General features: G+C 38.4%; 1 protein-coding gene across 1 annotated transcript in view; it reads right to left on the bottom strand.

The window, feature by feature from the left end:
• fbxl20 (F-box and leucine-rich repeat protein 20) overlaps nt 1-15,934 on the bottom strand; it is a 45,206-nt gene extending 29,272 nt beyond the window's left edge. The window contains exon 1 of the mRNA XM_061905417.1: nt 15,612-15,934. Coding sequence (XP_061761401.1) covers nt 15,612-15,653 — 42 coding nt within the window. The 5' untranslated portion in view covers nt 15,654-15,934. The remainder of the gene's footprint in view (nt 1-15,611) is intronic.
• Between the last annotated feature and the right edge of the window lie 4,393 nt (nt 15,935-20,327).

Raw genomic sequence — 20,327 nt, 5'->3', positions numbered from 1 at the left:
CAAGATCAACATTTGCACGTCCTCACAAGTGCAAACATACGCGCAATTAGAGGATGTGTACTTATAGTGCTCACAGTCGTCATGTAGGAGGCGGACATTTGTTGCTACGGTGACCTTTAAAAAGAGCAAAGATGGCAGACTTGTTTTACTAAATCAACTTATACTAACAGTACTGTATTTTTCGGACCATAGGGCGCACCGTCGATGAATGGTATACACCGTCGATGAATGGTATATAGTCCGGTGCACCGTATAAAAGGTGCACCGGACTATAGGGCGCATTAAAGGAGTCATATTATTTGTTTTTATCTAAATGTAAAACTCTTTCCTTTGGTCTACATAACATGTAATGGTGGTTATTTGGTCAAAATGTTGCATAGCTGATGTTTTACAGATCATCTTTAAGCTGCTTTCTGACAGTCGCGTCCAGATGCGTCGTTTTGTGGGCGGTCTTATTTACGTGGCTTACCTTCGGGAGCGTCTTCTTCACGTCAACTTTGTTGTAGCAGTGTAGCGTGCAAGGACGGGAGTGGAAGAAGTGTCAAAAGATGGAGCTAACTGTTTAAATGACATTCGGATTTTACTTAGATCAATAACGGAGCAGCATCTCCTCATCCGGAAACAACCACATTGGAAATGTGTCCCGTGAAAAAACGTCCGACCTGAACTCTCTAATAACTAAATTTCCTTGGGTGAATAATGTAAACTCACTACACCGGTATGTTTTAGCGCTTTAATGGAGAGTTTACTGAAAGCTATAAGTAAGTAAGAACTTTACATTACTTTACATTGCAAATGGCAACAGCGGAGCGTGAATGTCCCATAACAAGAAGATAGAGAAAAAGAAGAAGCTCATCGGCAGGGACTTCAAAAGCAGATTCAGGATTTATGCAGATCCCAAATACAGATCAGCAGGTATCAGACGGTAAGAAAAGTTTCTGTTGCATAATATTGCAAAACAAAACGCCAGATAATATGTCTTACTTTTTACACTCACCATAAAAAAAAGTTGTGCGTGTGCGCGCACGTCTCTTGACAACACACTTGGCTTCTCGTCAAGGCACTTTCTCTCTCACACACAATGATAGCGCGACATAATAATAGCATAACATCTGTCCCTTTTTGCCAACAGAATTAAAAATGCCTTACAAAACTGAACTTAATGTTGTGATTTAAATATCAAATGTAGAGATGCTTACTTAATTCCATTACACATATTTAATATCTCTGTAAGTACACTAACTTAAAAACTATTTTATATATATATACATGTATATATACATATATATAAATACATATATACACATATATATATATACACACACACATATATATATATATATATATATATATATATATATATATACACACAATTACACACACAGACATATGCATACATATATATGTCGTTGTGGCTTGTGCAGCCCTTTGAGACACTTGTGATTTAGGGCTTTATAAATAAAGATTTCTTGATAAACATTAAATGATATACATACAGTATATATACATATAAACATGTATATATATTCACACACACACACACACACACACACACACACACACACACACACACACACACACACACACATACATATATACACATCCATCCATCCATTTTCTACCGCTTATTCCCTTTTTTGGGGTCGCGGGGGGCGCTGGCGCCTATCTCAGCTACAATCGGGCGGAAGGCAGGGTACACCCTGGACAAGTCGCCACCTCATCGCAGGGCCAACACAGATACATACATATATATATACATACACATATACATATATATACACACACACATATATATATATATATATACACACATATACATATATATATATACACATACATATATATATATATACACACACATGTATATACACATATATATACATACATATACACATATACATACATATACATACATATATACATATATATGCACTAGGGTTGTCCCGATCCGATATTTGGATAGGATGCCGATATTTGCCAAAAAATGCGTATCGGCAAGGCATGGGAAAATGCCGATGCAGATCCAGTTTATTAAAAAAACTCCGGCCCGTGTTTTTCAACGCACCGATTTAAATAATACATTCCACTCTTCTGCTGCTCCCTAAACTCCGTTTCGCATTTTCCAGCACACCGTCAAAACATCCACAGGTCTGTGTTCTAACCGTTCAGACGGCCGTGTGAATTAAAAGTTACGGTAAAAATGTCAGCTGTGTGGGATTATTTTACCCTAAAAAACAAAAAAGATGAAGAGGTGGAGTGGAAAACATGCCACAATAAAGTCAAGCGTGGTGGTAAAGTTGTAAGACATTTTAATGACTCTTGCGAGTGAGAGGCTTTTTAGCACTCATAGATGAACACAGGAGCAGGCTGACACCTGAGCATCTTGAAGTGCTCGTCTTTGTTAAAAAGAATCTCCCCATTATGCTTGGATTTCAATTGTTTGCCCCCCGTGACTGGGGCAAACAATTGAAGGGAGTGTGTAGATAAGTTTTTTTTAAGTTCACACTTGTTCAAGAGCAAGTATTGATGCTGAGTTATAGACATTTTATCCCACTCAGGTTGTTTGTGTGTTTTGCTTTTTTAAAATAATGTTTACACCATTATTTGCACTTTATACTGTTCACTTTTTTACTGTTTAAAGGGGAACATTATCACCAGACCTACTATGTAAGCGTCAATATATACCTTGATGGTGCAGAAAAAAGACCATATATTTTTTTAACCGATTTCCGAAATCTAAATGGGTGAATTTTGCCGAATTAAACGCCTTTCTGTTTTTCGCTCTGGAGGGGATGACATCAGAATGTGACGTCGCCGAGGTAACACAGCCGCCATTTTCATTTTCAACCCATTGTAAACATCGGGTCTCAGCTCTGTTATTTTCCGTTTTTTCGACTATTTTTTGGAACCTTGGAGATATAATGGCTCGTCGGTGTGTTGTCAGAGGATGTAACAACACTAACAGGGAGGGATTCAAGTTGCACCACTGGCCCGAAGATGCGAAAGTGTCTGCCGCCAGACCCCCGTTGAATGTACCAAAGTGTCTCCACATTTTACCGGCGATGACAGACATGTCACAGAGATGTATGGATAACCTGCAGATGCATTTGCAATGATGAATTCAACGAAATCACAAAGGTGAGTTTTGTTGATGTTGACTTATTTGCTAATCAGACATATTTGGTCGCGGCGTGACTGCCAGCTAATCGATGCTAACATGCTACGCCAATCGACGCTAACATGCTATTTACCGGCGGTGCTAAAGCAGACATGGCACAGAGATGTATCGATAACCTGCAGATGCATTTGTAACGATAAAGTCACAGTAATCACAAAGGTGAGTTTTGTTGATGTTGACTGCCAGCTAATCGATGCTAACATGCTACGCTAATAGATGCTAACATGCTATTTAGCGGCGGTGCTAAAGCAGACATGGCACAGAGATGTATGGATAACCTGCAGATGCATTTGCAACTATATTACGTTTCCTTCCACCCACATTTAATGCGAAAAAAACACTTACCAATCGACGGATTTAAGTTGCTCCAGTGTCACAAGATGCGAAAGTCCTGATCGTTTGGGCCGCACATTTTACCGGCGATGCTAACGCAGCTATTCGGCAATGCTATGGCTATGAATAGCGTCAATAGCTATTCGCTCAATAGCTTCAGTTTCTTCTTCAATACTTTCATACTACAACCATCTGTTTCAATACATGCGTAATCTGTTGAATCGCTTAAGCCGCTGAAATCCGAGTCTGAATCCGAGCTAAAGTCGCTATATCTTGCTGTGCTATTCGCCATTGTTTGTTTACATTGGCAGCACTGTATGACGTCACAGGGAAATGGATAGTGGCATCGCATATAGCGAAAATCAAGCACTTTAAAGCTTTTTTAAGGATATTCGGTGACCGGTAAAATTTTGAAAAAATTTTCAAAAAAATACAACATGCCACTGGGAACTGATTTTTATTGTTTTTAACCCTTTTGAAATTGTGATAATGTTCCCCTTTAATGATGCCATTTCTGTTTGTCATGTATAATTTTTGATATTTTGTGTCCTTGAATACAAACCATTGTCTATTATTCAAACTCACCTAATTCAGCTGGCTAGTTGTTATCAAGAATACTAAAACCCTTTTCAGCATGAATCTGACAACTAAGTAGGCTAAATAACTTTTAACTTTAATACATGCTCGGATAGGCCAGTATCGGCCGGTATCGGATCGGAAGTGCAAAAAAAATATCGGTATCGAATCGGAAGTGCAAAAACCTGAATCGGGACATGCCTAATAAATACATATATGTACACACATATACATACATATATATACATACATATATACACATATACATACATATATATATATATATATATACATATAAATATATACACGCATACGTACATATATACACATTCATATATATACATATATATGTACATACACACACATATATATATATATACATACATACATACATATATATATATTAGGGCTGCAAATCTTTGGGTGCCCCACGATTCGATTCAATATCGATTCTTGGGGTCACGATTCGATAATATATCGATTTTTTCAATTCAAAAACGATATTTTTCCGATTCAAAACGATTTTGGATTAATTCAATACATAGGATTTCAGCAGGATCTACCCAAGTCTGCTGACATGCTAGCAGAGTAGTAGATTTTTTTTTAAAAGCTTTTATAATTGTGAAGAACAATGTTTTATCAACTTATTGCAATAATGTAAATTTGTTTTAACTATTAAACGAACCAAAAATATGACTTATTTTATCTTTGTGGGCTTCACGGTGGGAGAGGGGTTAGTGCGTCTGCCTCACAATACGAAGGTCCTGCAGTCCTGGGTTCAAATCCAGGCTCGGGATCTTTCTGTGTGGAGTTTGCATGTTCTCCCCGTGAATGCGTGGGTTCCCTCCGGATACTCCGGCTTCCTCCCACTTCCAAAAACATGCACCTGGGGATAGGTTGATTGGCAACACTAAATTGGCCCTAGTGTGTGAATGTGAGTGTGAATGTTGTCTGTCTATCTGTGTTGGCCCTGCGATGAGGTGGCGACTTGTCCTGGGTGTAACCCGCCTTCCGCCCAATTGTAGCTGAGATAGGCACCAGCGCCCCCCGCGACCCCAAAAAGGGAATAAGCGGTAGGAAATGGATGGATGGATGGATGGATTTTATCTTTGTGAAAACATTGGACACAGTGTGTTGTCAAGCTTATGAGATGCGATGCAAGTGTAAGCCACTGTGACACTATCTTTCTTTTTTTTAATTTTTATAAATGTCTAATGATAATGTCAATGAGGGATTTTTAATCACTGCTATGCTGAAATTTTAACTAATATTGATACTCTTGTTGATAATATTCATTTTTGTTTCACTACTTTTGGTTTGTTCTGTGTCGTGTTTGTCTTCTCAATTGCTCTGTTTATTGCAGTTCTGAGTGTTGGTGGGAAAGGTTTGGTTTTGGACTTGGATTGCATTGTTATGGTATTGCTGTGTAGTGGTTTGTTGAATTGATTAAAAATATTTAAAATTTTTTAAAAATAAATAAATCAGAAAAAAAAAATCTATTTTTTTAAAAATGAGAATCAATTCTGAATCGCACATCGTATTCGATTCAATTAGTATCGATTTTTCCCACACCCCTAATATATATATATATATATATATATATATATATATACACACAGTGGGGCAAAAAAGTATTCAGTCAACCACCGATTGTGCAAGTTCTCCCACTTAAAATGATGACAGAGGTCTGTAATTTTCATCATAGGTACACTTCAACTGTGAGAGACAGAATGTGGGGGGAAAAAAAAAATCCAGGAATTCATATTGTAAGAATTTTAAAGAATTTTTTCGTAAATTATGGTGGAAAAAAAAGTATTTGGTTAACCATTCAAAACTCTCACTGATGGAAAGAGGTTTTGGCTCAAAATCTCACGATACATGGCCCCATTCATTCTTTCCTTAACACGGATCAATCGTCCTGTCCCCTTAGCAGAAAAACAGCCCCAAAGCATGATGATTCCACCCACATGCTTGACAGTAGGTATAGTGCTCTTGGGATGCAACTCAATATTCTTCTTACTCCAAACACGACGAGTTGAGTTTATACCAAAAAGTTCTATTTTGGTTTCATCTGACCACATGACATTCTCCCAATCCTCTGCTGTATCATCCATGTATCCATTTTGGTATAAACTCAACTCGTCGTGTTTGGAGGAAGAAGAATACTGAGTTGCATCCCAAGAACACCACACCTACTGTAAAGCACAGGGGTGGAAACGTCATGCTTTGGGGCTGTTTTTCTGCTAAGGGGACAGGACGATTGATCCGTGTTAAGGAAAGAATGAATGGGGTCATGTACCGTGATATTTGGAGCCAAAACCTCCTTCCATCAGTGAGAACTTTCAATGGTTGACCAAATACTTATTTTCCACCATAATTTACAAATAAATTCTTTAAAATTCCTACAATGTGAATTCCTGGATTTTTTTTTCCACATTCCGTCTCTCACAGTTGAAGTGTACCTATGATGAAAATGACAGACCTCTGTCATCATTTTAAGTGGGAGAACTTGCACAATCGGTGGCTGACCAAATACTTTTTTGCCCTACTGTATGTATGTATATATATATATATATATATATATATATATATATATATATATATATATATAAAAATGGGTTGTACTTGTATAGCGCTTTTCTACCTTCAAGGTACTCAAAGCGCTTTGACGCTACTTCCACATTTACCAATTCACACACACATTCACACACTGATGGGGGGAGCTGCCATGCAAGGCGCCAACCAGCACCCATCAGGAGCAAGGGTGAAGTGTCTTGCTCAGGACACAACGGACGTGACGAGGTTGGTTCTAGGTGGGATTTGAACCAGTGACCCTCAGGTTGCGCACGGCCACTCTCCCACTGCGCCACGCCGTCCCTATATATATATATATATATCTATATATCTATATATATATATATATATATAGATATGTACATACAAATTGTATACATATATACACATATACAGTATACGTACTTACATATATACATACATTCATATATACATACATACACACACATATAAACATACATACATACATACATATGTACATTTACTGTATATACATATATACATAAATATGTCCTATTTTAATTGTAGTATTTATATTTTTTAACATCCATTGATGCATTTTATTTGTACTTGTTATTTGAGTATTTTTTCTATATTTTTACACACTTTTTTAAGGCGAGGGAGGATTCAAACTAGGGATGTTACTGCCAAAGCATGGAAATATGGCACCACCTCATGGAATGTTTACAATGAAAACTAGTTTTAAATAGTATTTACCGACAATATTTCAGAATTATTCCCACCAATAGAGTAATGTTTGTGCAAATTTAATTATTCTAATCTATATTGTATCGTTGGTATGGACATTTCACCCCATTTAGGACTTCCAGGGTCAGGAAACGGCAGACCACTCACACCATACTCACAAACTGTTACAAATCACTGGACGTAAAACAACCCGTCATAAGAACAGTTTTTCTCCCCCAGGCTATAAATCTGATGAACGCTGTAAAATAACCCAGGAACTAATCAGTCACTGTCAATGTTCTAACTCATGTTCACGTCATCACCTTTTTTTGCTTTTGCTCTATTCACTGCTGCACGGTTATTTAGTGTTATTGCACATATTAGTAATTTAATGACTTGTTTATATTTCTAAATAAATGTTAATATATTGTTTAAATGGAACAAAGAGAGCACAGCCTACCAAGTTAAATTCCTTGTGTGTTTAATCAGTGCTTCTTAAATATTTTGTTATGCCTCCCAAGGAAAAATTCAATATTTTTTGTATAGTATAATTAAATAGTAAATAGTATAATTTGTCTACAAAATTGTTATAATTATACCTCTGCATAAAATTGTAAGCTTATTAACATTAAAGGAAACAAAACACCGGTCTTTCCTGGTCTCCCACTATTTGAGAAGGACTGGTGTTAAGCATACTTGGCCCCAAAAAAAATGATTCTGATTACTGATGCTAGTGATTGTTTTCGTGATTGAAAAAAACTAAATAAAAAAATATATAAAATAACAAGGCAGTCTTTTGAACGGCTCTTTGAAAAGAACAGCTCCTCAAGGTCCAGTGTTCTGGAAAAGTGTTGAAATAATTTTGGTACTGTGACAACACTAGTTTAAACCCAAATGGGAAATGAAAGTACGCAAAAAGTCAACAAAAGACCTTACTCTGAAGGCGAAACAAAGCGCCATTTCCGGTTGACCAATGTATGATCCTGTAACGACTTGGTATCGGATTGATGCCCAAATTTGTGGTATCATCCAAAACTAATGTAAAGTATCAAACAACAGGAGAATACGTGATTATTACATAGTAATAGTAGCTAGAACATGTAAAAGAGAAAGTAATCAGATAATAATAGTAATGGAACAAGTAGATTAATAATTAAATTTCTACCACTTTTCCTTAATATTTTTAACAAAATAATACAATATAAAATGACACAATATGTTACTGTCTATGTCAGCAGCTAAATTAGGAGCCTTTGTTTGCTTACTTACTAATAAAAGACAAATTGTCGGGTATGTTCACTATTTTATTTAAGGACCGGTACCAAAATTTTGGTGTCTGGACAACACTCGTTAAAACAGTGTTTATCAACCTTTTTTGAGCCAAGGCAGACCACTAGCAAAAAACATAAAAAAATGAAACCTCAGCAGCCGATATTGACAGTAAAAAGTCGTTCCCGCAATTGTTGGTTATGAATTCAAACCATAACCAGCCGTGCATCACTATAACTCTTGTCTCAAAGTAGGTCTACTGTCACGACCTGTCACATCTGTTTAATTGGTATTTTCCTGTCGCCGTTTCACATCTTCCTTTGAGCACTATTCTCCGCACCCGCTTTGTTTTAACAATCAAGACCATTCAAGTTATTGCTATCCTTCTTTGTGTGAACATTGTTGATTGTCATGTCATGTACGGATGTACTTTATGGACGCCGTTTCTACTCCACACACTGTAAGTCTTTGCTGTCGTCCAGAATTCTGTTTTTGTTTACTTTGTAGCCAGTTGATTGAGACTTTTATTCGTAGATTACACAGTTCAGTACATAATCCGTACAATTGACCACTAAATGGTAACACCCAAATAAGTTTTTCAACTTGTTTAAGTCGGGGTCCACGTTAATCAATTCATAAGTTCAGTTTTAGTTTTGTTTTGCATAGCCTTCGCTAAGCTTTAATGCCTTTTTTTTATTATTGGTTTAAGCGTTAGATACTTGTTTACCTGCACGCTGCCTTCCGCTGTCGTCTGCAAATTGGAATCACGACAAACCATGTTCCCGACATCAACAAGGCAATTAGCTACCTGCTGCCACCTACTGATATGGAAGAGTATTACATGGTTACTCTGCCGACCTGTTGTAATATATTTATTTTACTAATAAAAGAAAATTAAAATAAATATATTACATTTAAATATATATATATTTATTTTACTAATAAAAGAAAAGGGCTTCACGGTGGCAGAGGGGTTAGTGCGTCTGCCTCACAATACGAAGGTCCTGCAGTCCTGGGTTCAAATCCAGGCTCGGGATCTTTCTGTGTGGAGTTTTCATGTTCTCCCTGTGAATGCGTGGGTTCCCTCCGGGTACTCCGGCTTCCTCCCACTTCCAAAGACATGCACCTGGGGATAGGTTGATTGGCAACACTAAATTGGCCCTAGTGTGTGAATGTGAGTGTGAATGTTGTCTGTCTATCTGTGTTGGCCCTGCGATGAGGTGGCGACTTGTCCAGGGTGTACCCCGCCTCCCGCCCGATTGTAGCTGAGATAGGCGCCAGTGCCCCCCGCGACCCCAAAAGGGAATAAGCGGTAGAAAATGGAAGGATGGATGGATAATAAAAGAAAAGATGTCTCGTATGTTAACTATTTTATTTAAGGACAAAATTGCAATAAGAACCATGAATTGATTAAACAAGTTGAAAAACTTATTCGGGTGTTACCATTTAGTGGTCAATTGTATGGAATATGTACTGTACTGTGCAATCTACTAATAAAAGTTTCAATCAATCAATCGAAAACATTTGTTTAAATGTACTGTAAGATTTCTTCTTAAAATAAAGCCTATAATGTCATTTTGTGTGGTCCCCTTTATTTAGACAAGTATCGAAAAGTATCAAAATACTTTTAAAAATACACCGAAACTCAACAATGGAACATTATTTGCGGATTGGATTTACTGGTTTGGAAAAAAAAAATGTTTTAACCCAGCTGAGCGAAATTATATAATCTCCCACGGCACACTGGACCACGCGGACCCCGACTTAAACAAGTTGAAAAACTTTTTCAGGTGTTACCATTTAATGGTCAATCGTATGGAATATGTACTGTACTTTGCAATCTACTAATAAAAGTTTCAATCAATCCATCAATCATGTCAGAACGTGGACTTTGGGGTTTGTTTTTCAGGAAGGCAAAGGAAAATTGACGCGGACAAGGCGTGAAGGTCAAGACATTTTATTTATACACTATAAATACAAAAAAAGTAGCAAACAAAAGGCGCGCACAATGGCGGAGAACAATCTTGACTAATGAAAACAAAAACCAGCACAAGAGCAGAACTATGGACAAAAAGCAAAACTCGATAACTGTGACGTAAAAACCAAGAACATCCGTGGCATTTGCAGGAGGGAAACTATGGACAGTATGAGTGACAGGCATGGCATGGCATGAAATAGAGGTATCGAGGGTGATAGATGGTGGTAGAAGGTGATGTTGTCCGGACGAAGAACAGAAACAGACCGGCTTAAATAGCAGTGACATGATCAGTGAAAACAGGTGTGTGAGTGCAAAACGTAAGACAGGTGCGTGACGTGAGGACAAGGTGAAAACTAATGAGTTGCTATGGTGACAAAGACAAAAAAAAGTGCACTACGAGTACAAAAACAAAACTGAACATGACTAAAACAAAACATGATCACACGGACATGACAAATCACTAGTGTGCCGCGGCACAGTGGTTGAAAAACACTGCGTTAAAACACAAACTAGAAATGAGAGTACCCAAAAAAAGTCAACAAAAGACCTTAGTCTGAAGCCGAAACAAAGCGCCATTTCTGGTTGCAGCCTCCGGTGTTTGCGACTAGCATGCTGACTGAAATGATATAATCTCCCACAGCACACCAGACTGTATTTCACGGCACACTGGACCCTGTGGATCCCGACTTAAACAAGTTGAAAACTTATTTGGGTGTTACCATTCAGTGGTCAATTGTACGCAATATGTACTATACCGTGCAATCTACTAATAAAGGCTTCAATCAATCAATCGATCTATCAATCAATCACTAGTGTGACGCGGCACAGTGGTTGAAAAACACTGCGTTAAAACACAAACCGGAAATGAGAGTACCCCAAAAAAAAAAAAAAAAAGACCTTACTCTGAAGGCGTTATTTCCGGTTGCAGCATCCAATGTTTGCGGCTAGCTTGCTGAGTGACATTATATAATCTCCCACGGCACACCAGACTGTATTTCACGGCACACTGGACCCCGTGGACCCCGACCTAAAGGCCTACTGAAACCCACTACTACCGACCACGCAGTCTGATAGTTTATATATCAATGATGAAATATTAACTTTGCAACACATGCCAAAAAGGCCGGTTTAGTTTACTAAATTGCAATTTTAAATTTGCCGCGAAGTATCCTGTTGAAAACGTCGAAGAATGATGACGCGTGCGCGTGACGTCACCGGTTGTAGCGGACATGTTCTTCCAGCACCGCTCACGGCTAAAAGTCTTCTCTTTTCATCGCATAATTACACAGTATTCCGGACATCTGTGTTGCTGAATCTTTTGCAATTTGTTCAATTAATAATGGAGAAGTCAAAGAAGAAAGATGTAGGTGGAAAGCGATGTATTGCAGCTGCATTTAGCAACATAAACACAGCCGGTGATTCCTTGTTTACATTCCCGAAGGTGAAGCTTTACTATGGAACAGAGCGGACAAGCGAACATGGTTTCCGACTACATGTCAACCGGCAGATTTTGTTGAGAAAAATGTGGTAATAAGTCGGCTTTTACCGTAGACATGAGCGGAGCTTGCAGTCGGACTCTCTTACCTCCTCCCACCGGAGACACTGGCGGTCATCACACCCGTGGCCACACCCCTCCGACTTTCAGGTACCATATAATCTCACTAAAACACTAGTAACACAATAAGCAGATAGGGGATTTTCCAGAACTATCCTAGTAAATGTGTTTGATAACATTATAATCGCTCCCACTGCCCTCGCCTTTTATTTTTATTTTTTTCTAGTCCTTCACTCTCAATATCATCATCCACGAATCTTTCATCTCCGCTCAAATTAATGGGGAAATAGTCGCTTTCTCGGTCCGAATAGCTCTTGCTGCTGGAGGCTATGATTGTAAACAATGTGAGGATGTGAGGAGCTCCACAACCCGTGACGTCACGCGTACATCGTCTGCTACTTCTGGTACAGGCAAGGCTTTTTTAGTAGCGACCAAGAGTTGCGAACTTTATCGTCGATGTTCTCTACTAAATCCTTTCAGCAAAAATATGGCAATATCGCGAAATGATCAAGTATGACACATAGAATGGACCTGCTATCCCCGTTTGAATAAGTAAATCTCATTTCAGTAGGCCTTTAATTAAAAAAAAAAAATATTGAGTCAAAAATATTAAAGCTGGATGATTTTATAAAATTGCAAACAGCTAAAATGATGTACAAAGCAAATTATAACCTGCTACCAAAGAATGTACAACAATTCTTCTCAATAAAAGAGGAGGAATATAACCTTAGAGGAAAATCTAATTTAAAATATTTGTATGCACGTACAACACTTAAAACCTTTAGCATATCAGTATGTGGAATTAAATTATGGAATGGATTAAGTAAAGAAGTTAAACATTGTACTGATATGATCCAGTTTAAGAGGCTGTTCAAATTAATAGTGCTTACAAAATACAAAGAAGAAGAATTATGAGAAACACTTTCAACCTTATTGAAAATAAGATATTCTTCATCTCAGTATGTTAATGACTGAATTAATTAATTACATGTTACAGAACTGTTGTATTACTCATTCACGGATGTCATTTTAATACTTTGTTGTAAGGAGAGTCAGTAGATGAATGTATATATTTGTGGGGCTCTGACGTGGGAAAGGGGTAGGATTAATTAAGCTTTGCTTCTTCCTACTCCTTTTCGGACATGATGCGATATAAGGTGATATGAAACTGTGTGATGTATTATATTGTAAATGTGCTCATGTTCGAAATAAACTATGAAAATAAAAGAAAGAAAGAAAGAAAGAAAGAAAGAAAGAAAGAAAGAAAGAAAGAAAAGTGGTCAAATGTACGCAATATGTACTGTACTGTGCAATCTACTAATACAAGCTTCAATCAATAAATCAATCACTAGTGTGCCGCGGCGCAGTGGTTGAAAAACACTGCGTTAAAACACAAACCGGAAATGAGAGTACCCCCCAAAAAAGTCAACAAAAGACCTTACTCTGAAGGCGAAACAAGGCGCCATTTCCGGTTGCAGCCTCCGGTGTTTGCGGCTAGCTTGCTAGCACGGCACGCTCGCAGCTGTTTGACGGCGAGGTAACGGCCTGAATCTTGCGAGTCGTCAGCTGTTGCACTGTTAAAAATAAACAATAACCTACTCACAAATCCCACGCTCGGTTTAAACGGGGGGAGAGATTAAAACCAGCGAGTGGCCGAGCCGCACAAGCGAACATGCCACCATATATATATATATATATATATATATATATATATATATATATATATATATACATACACAGTGGGGCAAAAAATAATTTAGTCAGCCACCGATTGTGCAAATTCTCCCACTTAAAATGATGACAGAGGTCTGTAATTTTCATCATAGGTACACTTCAACTGTGAGAGACAGAATGTGAAAAAAAAAATCCAGAAATTCACATTGTAGAAATTTTAAAGAATTTATTTGTAAATTATGGTGGAAAATAAGTATTTGGTCAACCATTCAAAACTCTCACTGATGGAAGAAGGTTTTGGCTCAAAATCTCACAATACACGGCCCCATTCATTCTTTCCTTAACACCTATCAATCGTCCTGTCCCCTTTGCAGAAAAACAGCCTCAAAGCATGATGTTTCCACCCCCATGCTTCACAGTAGGTGTGGTGTTCTTGGGACGCAACTCAGTATTCTTTTTACTCCAAACACGACAAATTTAGTTTATACCAAAAAGTTATATTTTGGTTTCATCTGACCACATGACACTCTCCCAATCCTCTGCTGTATCATTCATGTATCCATTTTGTTATAAACTCAACTCGTCGTGTTGGAGGAAGAAGAATACTGAGTTGCATCCCAAGAACACCAAACCTACTGTCAAGCATGGGGGTGGAAACATCATGCTTTGGGGATATTTTTCTGCTAAGGGGACAGGACGATTGATCCGTGTTAAGGAAAGAATGAATGGGGCCATGTATCGTGAGATTTTCAGCCAAAACCTCCTTCCATCAGTGAGAGCTTTGAATGGTTGACCAAATACTTATTTTGCACCATAACTTACAAATAAATTCTTTAAAATTCCTACAATGTGAATTCCTGGGTTTTTTTTCCACATCCCAAGAACACCACACCTACTGTCAAGCATGGGGGTGGAAACATCATGCTTTTGGGGCTGTTTTTCTGCTAAGGGGACAGGACGATTGATCCGTGTTAAGGACAGAATGAATGGGGCCATGTATGGTGAGATTTTGAGCCAAAACCTCCTATCAGTGAGAGCTTTGAATGGTTGACCAAATACTTATTTTCCACCATAACTTACAAATAAATTCTTTAAAATTCCTACAATGTGAATTTATGGATTTTTTTTCCACATGCTGTCTCTCACAGTTGAAGTGTACCTATGATGAAAAAATTACAGACCTCTGTCATCATTTTAAGTGGGAGAACTTGCACAATCGGTGGCTGACTAAATACTTTTTCGCCCCACTGTATGTATATATTTTTTTAAAGGGAACAAGTTGGCAGCCAAACACAGCGCTTATTGTGATTAAAATGTTTTCCATCAACTAGCAATCACCGCACGGCGTCAAAGTGTCATTGTTTACCAGGCCTGGGGCCTATTGTGGCTCGCTAGCACACGGCCGTGGATGTCAGCAGTCCCAAGCCGAGGGCCCCCACCGTGGCGGCGGCTACACCAGCACAACAACCCGGCTAGCATCACAAAAAGTCTCGCCGTCGACAATGCGTGTTAAAATACGTGCGTCGTTGTGAATTATAGTGAAGTTTAAGTGCAGCATTCGGCGTATAGCCTCCGCGTTCTTTGTTGTGATGGTGCACAGGAGGAAAAAAAAAAGATTTGCCAAAGATTAAAACAAGTCAAGACATGTCAGGCCTGCTGCATGTTGTTGTTGTTGTTGTTGTTGTTGTTGTTGTTGACAGCACAAACGCAACAGTGTTTGAACATAATCCCAGTTTTTCATATCTCTCTGCTCCGTCAATGTCGGTTAACAGCGCCGTAAAACTCACCTCAAAACGGCTCCGGGAAACGCCGTTCACCTCCTTCCCCATGACGGACGCTGCTCACCGACTCGGTGGCTTCGGTGCGGGCGTGAGTCAAAATGCAGCGGACACGAGCTTCCTGCCGACTCCCATGCTACCGTCCACCGGGCATAGCTACTTGGACGACACCGCCGTCCGTCCGTCCGTCCCCGTTGGCCCGAACAACACGAGTGACCTCGTCTATTAGCATGAAAAGATAATACCGCTTTCCCAGGCAGCGGCCAGCCAATAGGCCCGGTTTGGCACGGATTGCCCTCCCTCACTCCCTCCCGTGCGCACAATAGCCCGGGTACTGGAATATGATAAACAATGTAGCTGATGTGACGCGTACGGTGCTGATAAATACATTAAAAAAACATGACATGAGCCCGAAAACGTGTTTTTGTCTTGGCTTGAGTACAATTAAATAAAAAAATGAAAATAATTTACAACATGCAAAAGTATATGAAAGCCAATTAAAATGGGCATACTCAACATTAAACCATAAATATACATTCCAAATTTAAAGGTCAGACCTAAAGTGTGTTTTTTACATCTTCTCACAGAGACAACCATACTAAATTGACACTTAAGATGTCTGTTTATTTACACACTTTGCTTACAAGCTGATTGATTCAATTCTGACTGTTTATTTTGCCCCACAACACTCTTTGATACTGTTGTTATTGCTAAGGGAGACACTACTTCCTCATTTCTAGTTGGTCACGCCCCCATTGTGGCAACTTAGCCAGTCAGCACGCATGTCGTCATATGACGTCACACACTCCTCTGGAACGAATGGCTTTTTTCAAAATACTAAAAAAAATACAACTATTAACTTAAAAAATACGTGTTTTATTACTTGGTCTATGTTACTGGCGCGTATTTATGATAAATCGACACGAACGTTCTAATGCAATGCCAAATGTGTGATTTGTTCATTCAAGCTTGTATGCAGATTTAAAAGTGCGCCTATAACTATTATTATACTACTATCATTACAAACCTTTGTGTTTTACTTTCATTTTGATTGGTTTCATGATAAAAAAAATACCTACTCGAACTATAACTGTATCAATGAAGCATATTTATTAACGATAACAACTTGGAAATGATTTCTAATATCATCATATTGCAAGCTAAATTTTTCATACACAAAAGTCACTTCCTTAAAGTGAAACCCACATTATCACCTTGGTTTAATGATATCAAGTTAATGTGACGCATATAGTGCTGATAAATAAATAAAAAAACATGATTATATGAGCCCCAAAACATGTTTTTGTGTTGGCGTGAGTACAATTAAATAAAAAAATGAAAATAATTTACAACATGCAAAAGTATATGGAGGCCAATTAAAATCGGCATACTCAACATTAAACCATAAATATACATTCCAAATGTAAAGGTCAGACCTAAAGTGTGTTTTTTACATCATCTCACTGAGACAACCATACTAATTTGACACTTAAGGTGTCTGTTTATTTACACACTTTGCTTACAAGCTGATTGATTCAATTCTGACTGTTTATTTTGCCCCACAACACTCTTTGATACTGTTGTTATTGCTAAGGGAGACACCACTTCCTCATTTCTAGTTGGTCACGCCCCCATTGTGGCAACTTAGCCAGTCAGCACGCATGTCGTCATATGACGTTACATACTTGGCTTTTTTTCACAACACTAAAACAAATAACTTAAACCAGATGTGTTTTATTACCTGGTCTATGTTACTTGCGTGTATTTATGAAAAATAGACACGAACGTTCTAATCTAATGCTAAATGTGTGATTTGTTCATTCAAGCTTCTGTGCATATTTAAAATTGTTCCTATAACTATTATTATACTACTATCATCACAAAACGTTGTTTCACTTTCATTTCGATTGGGTTCATGATTTGAATCCCACAAAATAAAAAAATACCTACTCAAACTATAACTATATCAATTAAGCATATTTATTAACGATAGCAACTTAGAAAGGATTTCTAATATTATTATATTGCAAGCTAAATTTTTCATACACAAAAGTCGCTTCCTTAAAGTGAAACCGGAATCATCACGTTGGTTTAACGATATCAAGTTAATTGTGACGCGTCTAATGCTGATAAATAGATTAAAAAAACATGATTATATGAGGGGGATTCACGGTGGAAAAGGGGTTAGTGCGTCTGCCTCACAATACGAAGGTCCTGCAGTCCTGGTTTCAATCCCAGGCTCAGGATCTTTCTGTGTGGAGTGTGCATGTCCACCCCGTGAATGCGTGGGTTCCCTCCGGGTACTCCGGCTTCCTCCCACTTCCAAAGACATGCACCTGGGGATAGGTTGATTGGCAACACTAAATTGGCCCTAGTGTGTGAATGTTGTCTGTCTATCTGTGTTGGCTCTGTGATGGGGTGGCGACTTGTCCAGGGTGTACCCCGCCTTCCGCCTGATTGTAGCTGAGATAGGGGCCAGTGCCCCCCGCGACCCCAAAAGGGAATAAGTGGTAGAAATGGATGGATGGATGATTATATGAGCCCGAAAACATGTTTTTGTCTCGGCGTGAGTACAATTAAATAAAAAAATGAAAATATTTTACAACATGCAAAAGTATATGGAAGCCAATTAAAATGGGCATACTCAACATTAAACCATAAATATACAATACATACATTCCAAATGTAAACGTCAGACCTAAAATGTGTTTTTTACATCTTCTAACTGAGACAACCATACTAAATTGACACTTAAGGTGTCTGTTTATTTACACACTTTGCTTACAAGCTGATTGATTCAATTCTGACTGTTTATTTTGCCCCACAACACTCTTTGATACTGTTGTTATTGCTAAGGGAGACACCACTTCCTCATTTCTTGTTGGTCACGCCCCCATTGTGGCAACTTGGCCAGTCAGCACGCATGTCGTCATATGACGTCACATACTCCTCTGGAACAAATGGCTTTTTTTCACAATACTAAAAAAAATACTTCTCTTGTCACCAAACTATTTACTGTATTTCCTTGAATTGCCGCAGGGCATATAATATGCGCCTGCCTTGAATAACTGTCGGGTCAAACTCGCTTCCCAAAATAATTAGCGCATGCTTAGTATTACCGCCTGGTCAAACTTGTGACGTCACGATGGACACTTCCCCTGTCATCATTTTCAAAATGGAGGAGGCTGATTTCAATACCGGTAATTTGAAATCGCATAAAGGGAAGAAGATTAAGAGCTATTCAGTAGGATTTAAGGTCCAAGCTTACATCACACTCAAATTTGTACTGCATACCTTTGGTAAGTGCCGGAGTGAGAAGAGGTTTTAAAATAATTACCGCGTGCTTAATTTTACCGCATGCCTTTGGTAAGCGCAGGAGTTAGAAGAGGTTTTAAATTAATTAGCGCCCCCGGTGGCAATTCAAGGAAATACGGTAACTTTAAAAATAAATGTTTTATTACCTGGTCTATGTTACTGGCGCGTAAATATGAAAAATAGACACGAACATTCTAATGTAATGCCAAATTTGTGTTTTATTCATTCAAGCTTGTATGCAGATTTAAAAGTGTCCCTATAACTATTATTATACTACTATCTTTACAAACTTTTGTGTTTTACTTTCATTTCGATTGGTTTATAATTTAAATACCACAAATTAAAAAATTCCAACTCAAACTACCACTATATCAATTTGGCATATGTATTAAAGGCCTACTGAAACCCACTACTACCGACCAGGCAGTCTGATAGTTTATAAATCAATAATGAAATATTAACATTGCAACACATGCCAATACGGCCTGTTTAGTTTACTAAATTGCAATTTTAAATTTCCCGCGGAGATTCCTGTTGAAAATGTCGCAGAATGATGACGCGTGTTTGTGACATTAATGGTTGGAGGGGACATAATAGCCCAGCACCACTTACGGCTAAAAGTCGTCTCTATTCATCGCGCAATTACACAGTATTTTGGACATCTGTGTTGTTGAATCTTTTGCAATGTGTTCAATTAATATTGGAGAAGTCAAAGTAGAAAGATGGAGGTGGGAAGTTTTAGCCTTTATCCACACAAACACACGCTGTTTCCTTGTTTAAAATTCCCGGAGGTGAAGCTTTACTATGGATCAGAGCGGTCAAGCGAACATGAATCCCGACCACTTGTCAACCGGCAGGTTTCGGTGAGAAAATTGTGGTAATAAGTCGCCTCTTACCGGAGATCAGCAGAGCTTGCGCGGTCCATGCAGCTGCCGTGACTTCCCTCAGAGACTGGCGTCAACACACCCGTGGACACACCCCTCCGACTATCAGGTACTATTTAACTCACTAAAACACTAGCAACACAATAGAAAGATAAGGGATTTCTCAGAATTATTCTAGTAAATGTGTCTAAAAACATCTGAATTGCTCCCAATGCAATCGCCCTTTTTTTTTTTTAAACCTTATTCATTTATTTATTTTTTTCTAGTCCTTCCGTATCAATATCCTCATCCACAAACCTTTCATCCTCGCTCACATTAATGGGAAAATTGTCGCTTTCTCGGTCCGAATAGCTCTTGATGCTGGAGGCTCACATTATAAACAATGTGAGGATGTGAGGAGCCCTACAACCCGTGACGTCATCGTCTGCTACTTCCGGTAAAGGTAAGGCTTTTTTATTAGCGACCAAAAGTTGCAAACTTTATCGTCGATGTTCTCTACTAAATCCTTTCAGCAAAAATATGGCAA

Source organism: Nerophis ophidion, linkage group LG07, assembly GCF_033978795.1.
Source record: "Nerophis ophidion isolate RoL-2023_Sa linkage group LG07, RoL_Noph_v1.0, whole genome shotgun sequence".
Lineage (NCBI taxonomy): Eukaryota > Metazoa > Chordata > Actinopteri > Syngnathiformes > Syngnathidae > Nerophis > Nerophis ophidion.
Note: the sequence above shows the minus strand (reverse complement) of the source record. Positions and strands in the feature narration are given on the sequence as shown.